The 5,057-nt window shown below is 43.1% G+C and overlaps 1 protein-coding gene across 1 annotated transcript; it reads left to right on the top strand.

Annotated features, from left to right (window-relative positions):
- The first annotated feature begins 941 nt into the window (after window positions 1-941).
- Window positions 942-4,838, top strand: LOC136502733 (calcineurin B-like protein 6). The gene is made up of 9 exons (XM_066497985.1): window positions 942-1,099; window positions 1,537-1,694; window positions 1,803-1,885; window positions 2,000-2,059; window positions 2,547-2,655; window positions 3,191-3,243; window positions 3,618-3,698; window positions 3,772-3,884; window positions 4,689-4,838. The coding sequence occupies exons 2-9, from the start codon at window positions 1,580-1,582 to the stop codon at window positions 4,744-4,746; spliced, it is 672 nt and encodes a 223-aa protein (XP_066354082.1). The 5' UTR covers window positions 942-1,099; window positions 1,537-1,579; the 3' UTR covers window positions 4,747-4,838.
- The last annotated feature ends 219 nt before the right edge of the window (window positions 4,839-5,057 follow it).

Here is a 5,057-nt window from a genome sequence, read left to right as displayed (position 1 = left end):
CCTTGCAAGGATCACCACAAAAGCACATGGGTCTTGGCACACCGCTAGGGAGCGGCTTTGGGTCGTAGGTACTTTCGGTCATCCGACCATAACTACAATTGAACAAAATTTGTTATAATAAAAGAAAGCAAATAACAATTAACCCTAAACCTAGGGTTTACCATGTGATGCACAACAATGAACGCATACCTTGGTTTGCTACCTTTTCCACATCTTGGCATCCTATGGTTGTATAATACATACGAATATTAAAAAGTGCATAAACAACGACCCTAGTGACGATTCTTAGGTTAAAAACACGACTAATATATACCGAATCGATACGAAAAAAAACTAGGAGGGGTGAGAGGATACCTTGCCCTCGAAGAACTACGGATCAAATCCAACTTTCCATGGTCTAATATGTCGATTTGTGAGGTAGGGCGAAGTGGAGACAGGGAAAACCCGAAAGGGAGGAGGAAGAAAATAAGGATGGTTCGGGCAGGTTTCCCCAAGAGGGAGGAGGAACAAAATGAGGATGGTTCGGGTAGAAAGAGGGGTGGATTTTTTAAAAAAGGGTCTTGGCGCCAGACTTGGCGCCAATTATCATGGCGCCAAGACTTGGCGCCAATAACGATGGCGCCAAGATCACTGCCACTTCAGCTCCACGTTTACGTCGGCGGAGGTGTCTTGGCGCCAATTTCACTGGCGCCATGCCATGTGACCTTAGCGCCAATTACTATGGCGCCAAAATGAGGGTCTATTTTTTAAAAGCATTTCGTCATGGGCATATTTGAGAGAATGTTTCGAAAAAAGGAAAAAAAACAAAAAAGACGGACAAGCCCACACCACCCGGTCACGAAAGCCCATCTACCTCTCGGCCCAGGAATGTGCCCGGGATCTGGGACGAGATCACGAGGAGAACATACCAACGACATCCTCAGGTTCCAGAACCGCTGACGTGGCGCTCCTCCTCCGGCAATTCGCTCCCTCCCTCCTCTCCCGGCCACGCCCTCCCCCCGCCCCCGCGAGGCCGCAATCTCTCACCGCCGGCCCCCGCTCTCCGTCGCTCCACGCCGCAAACAACCCGCCTCCGTCCGCGAGGAGGATCCCCGATGAGGTGAGGCCTTCTGCCCTACCGATCCCTTCTCGTGCACGAATCCCATCTCGCCCTCCGGGCCGGAAAACTCCGATGCGTGGGATCCCATGGCCGCGCCGCTCGCGCGTAGGAGTCGGGAGTCCCGGAGAGAATGCGGACCCGCGGTGGCGCGTGCTTGCGACGGCGTTTCGGCGGCGACGGGATCCGTTTCTGGCTTGATTTCGTGTCCGTGTCCCGAGGTATTGGGGCGCTGGTCGGGATTACGATTCGCGTGGCTTCCAGCTGAGCTGTGATCCGGTGATCCTGAGCGGGGAAGTGGTTGGTTTCCTTTTTTTTATGGGATTCTGCTCCAATCGGAAGGGGAACTGGGTGGGTGGTGTGGTGTCATCCGGTCGTGGAAATTGCTCGCGTGCGCTGAGGTCGTCGGTCCTGACCCACTTCTTCCTGATCTTTTGCAGCTCGGAGACGTGTTCATTTGGATAGCTGTTCGTAGCGTGTGCAATGGTGGACTTTGTTCGACGGCTCGCCTCTGCCCTGCTCAAGTGCTGCGACCTTGACATACCCAATCGGCCAAAGGGCCTTGAGGACCCCGAACGCCTGGCTAGAGAGACTGTTTGTATGCTCTTTTTTACTCTCGCTTGCTTCTACGGAATCAGTCTATATTTTCAGACGCTTGTTTCGTCTGTTGCCGTTTATTCAGCAGTGGATTTCCTGTGTTTTGCAGTTAATGTGAATGAAATCGAGGCTCTGTATGAACTGTTCAAGAAGATTAGCAGTGCTGTGGTTGATGATGGCTTGATTAACAAGGTCTGTAAGTTGTACTAATTTCTTTGAGTGGGGAGTGGTAATGAATGGCGATTTTGTTTCCATGAAACCATGATTGTCTGATCTCTCCTTGGAGCTTTGACGTATTATCTGCAGGAAGAATTCCAATTAGCCCTGTTTAAGACCAACAGAAAGGATAGCATGTTTGCTGATCGGGTATGTCCACTGGATCCTTATATACATTTTGTCAGTGAAAATTTTGTTGTCATGAAAGCAAAGCTCACTGCTGAGAACATCACGGTATTCACTATTCAGTCTGTTCTTGCCCAATTATTGTGTTCTTTTTGCTATTTGGGTCACATTGTTTTTCTAGTTTTGTTTTATAAAAGGATCACCAGTACAATATTTGTTTTATGAACATTGACGTTAATCACATTATGGCAAGCTGTCTAGAACAGTGGTAGGATGCCATAGACCCTGAGCCTTTTAAGCTTCAATCATATGCTTACACACATGTTTCTGTGGGCATGCGTTAAGCCGTTAACAGATTTCAATTGTCTGCATGTGTAATTGGAAGGGGGTGTGCTCAATGTGAATTCTCTGTCTCTTTGTTACAAATTCGTTTGATTTTCAAAATATGCATATTTTTTTGGGTTGATCTGAATAAACACTAAGGTATCCTGTTTTTGATTCATTGACTTAGGTATTTGACTTGTTTGACACGAAGCACAATGGAATTCTTGAATTTGAGGAATTTGCTCGAGCCCTTTCTGTGTTCCATCCAAGTGCACCAATTGATGACAAAATTGATTGTAAGCCTTCATGCTTAATTTATTCATTCATTCATTTATTCCTGAAAGTGCTACATAAGTGACCGAGTATCCAGTTACTACTTTAATATGTGAAATAATTCAAGATAAGATGTTGAGTCATTACTGTTACTAAATATCCATGAAAACACTTGTGGACATGATAGGCAGCTGGAACTGTAATGCGTGTGATGCCCTTCAGCTTTACAAAAGAATGAACATTGCAAAAAATTGGACTAGACATTCATTCCTGATGTGGTACATGGGTTAAATGGACTAACACTAACTCCTTTTTGTTGCGTCCAGAAATAGTTTATTTTGATTTCGTTACCTGCTAAGGCTCTGTAGAGTATATTAGTGGCCTGCAACCTGCATCTCTACCATGCACATACAAAATCTTTAGGTTTGGGAAGTTTCTATGATGAACTATTTAGAATGAGTATGTAGCTAACCAATTCAGTTTATTCTAGTTTGGGAAATTATGCATGTGTCACACTAATTGTTCACTCTCATGATCTTGTTTCCTATCAACTTTCAGTTGCTTTCAAATTGTATGATCTCAAACAACAAGGTTTCATTGAAAAGCAGGAGGTACCTTCCACATGCTTATCCTTATCTTAATAAATCATTTCTTCCATGTATTAGTGCATATGATTGGTTTGCATGTTCCATGTTGCATATATTTTTCGTACATTTGCTACACTAGCTTGTACGTGAATATAATTATTCACCCTCTCAAGTCAGGTTCCAATTTAGCATATGATTTTATCGTCAGTGGAAATTTATTTCTCAAATTGAATTGAACTAAGCTGATGTGTTGAACATCTATGAGTCTAAACTGAAGCCCTCATACACAACCCTTTTTGAGGATTGTTCTTATATTTGCTTGCACGAAGTATATCCCATTTGCCATTAAATGCAGCCATCAGCAATGAAATGATGTTGTGTTTGTTCTTGATTGTCAGGTCAAGCAAATGGTGGTCGCAACACTTGCTGAGTCAGGAATGAATCTTTCAGATGATATTATTGAAGGCATTATCGATAAGGTATATCGGAGTACATGTACCTATATATCTATTGGACTTATGCTTGGTTGCTCATACTTTTTGATGTTACTAGACATTTGAGGAAGCAGATACAAAGCACGACGGGAAAATTGACAAGGAGGAATGGCGTAGCCTTGTCTTGAGGCATCCATCTTTGTTAAAAAATATGACCCTCCCATATCTCCGGTCAGTACTCTTGATGAGTTTTCCCTTTTCTTAACAATTTGAGTTTTCTTCCTGAACTTCTACTTGGGTTCCAGACTTCCTATGTGAAGCTCACTAGCTCATACTATATTTGTTAACCCAGAACATAAACCACCTGCCTCCTCCATTTCTCTGTATGTCCATGGTCTCAGAATAGTTTTAGTCAATTGTTCCTCAGTGGGTCAAAACTATTGTGTCTTATACTTTTATTGTGAATTTTCATGTTATGATGCACATTTCGTGCACCGGATACTTTTGCTGTTTTCGACAAGCTTTAATTCAAGTGCCCTTTGGTGTACTCTGTGTTATGTCTGTTTAATGTCTTCTTAATCGTGATAATGAAGATATTAATAGCCTTGTTGTTAGAGAAGAAAAAGGCCACCCTCTGTGGATTGGAAGTTTGTTGGAAAGAACAGAAGTATCTTGTGGTTTTGGGACTATAATAACAGGAAAAATCACAATAAAACACCATCATTTCCACCCTTGGACAGATATGTTGAAACAGATAATTCTGAGGCATGAACAAGTAGAGTGAAATGGAGGGAATATTTTCATAAAATCTTTGCTTTCCAGATCGTTTGTTTTTCTCTGTCAGATCCTTATTTGGAGAAAGATGGGGGTATTCTGTGCTGATGGTGCACTATCATGATTGCTAATTCAAACTTGGACAAAAAAATATAGATTGATCCTTTTTATTTTTTCTGTTTTTACTGAATCTGTGTATGTTTGATGAAGTGACAACATTTATTGAAATATTGTTCTTATTGTGGATTAATTTTTGAACAGGGATATCACCACAACATTTCCAAGCTTTGTGTTCAACTCTCAAGTAGAGGATGCGTGAGGTCCCATCGTTTAAGGCACCATTCAAGCCCCTGGGGCACAACAGATCAGGTTCTGTGTGGGGGTGGGGGGGGGGGGGGGGGGGGGGGGGGGGGGCACTAGTGTGTTTTTGTTTCCTTGAAAATGTAAATTTCATGTGGTGGCATGTCCTTCTGTATAGTGAGTATTGCTATTGTGCACAGAATTGCAGCATGAAGCGTTTCTTGCCATGTGTTCATAAAATGTTCTTCAAATTCAACCGGTACATGGTTCGGTTACAAACCGGCCCAACCCAGGAACCAGCCCATAATAAACCGTATTTTAGGCCACGCA

Source organism: Miscanthus floridulus, chromosome 14 (assembly GCF_019320115.1).
Source record: "Miscanthus floridulus cultivar M001 chromosome 14, ASM1932011v1, whole genome shotgun sequence".
NCBI lineage: Eukaryota > Viridiplantae > Streptophyta > Magnoliopsida > Poales > Poaceae > Miscanthus > Miscanthus floridulus.
The sequence above is the reverse complement of the archived record's forward strand: the minus strand, read 5'-3'. Positions and strand labels throughout refer to the sequence as shown.

Coding starts and splice junctions, on each gene's coding strand:
- LOC136502733 (XM_066497985.1), top strand. CDS start 1,580: ATGGTGGACTTTGTTCGACGGCTCGCCTCTGCCCTGCTCAAGTGCTGC. Junction 1,695..1,802: donor CCTGGCTAGAGAGACTGTTT/GTATGCTCTTTT, acceptor TGTGTTTTGCAG/TTAATGTGAATGAAATCGAG. Junction 3,244..3,617: donor GTTTCATTGAAAAGCAGGAG/GTACCTTCCACA, acceptor CTTGATTGTCAG/GTCAAGCAAATGGTGGTCGC.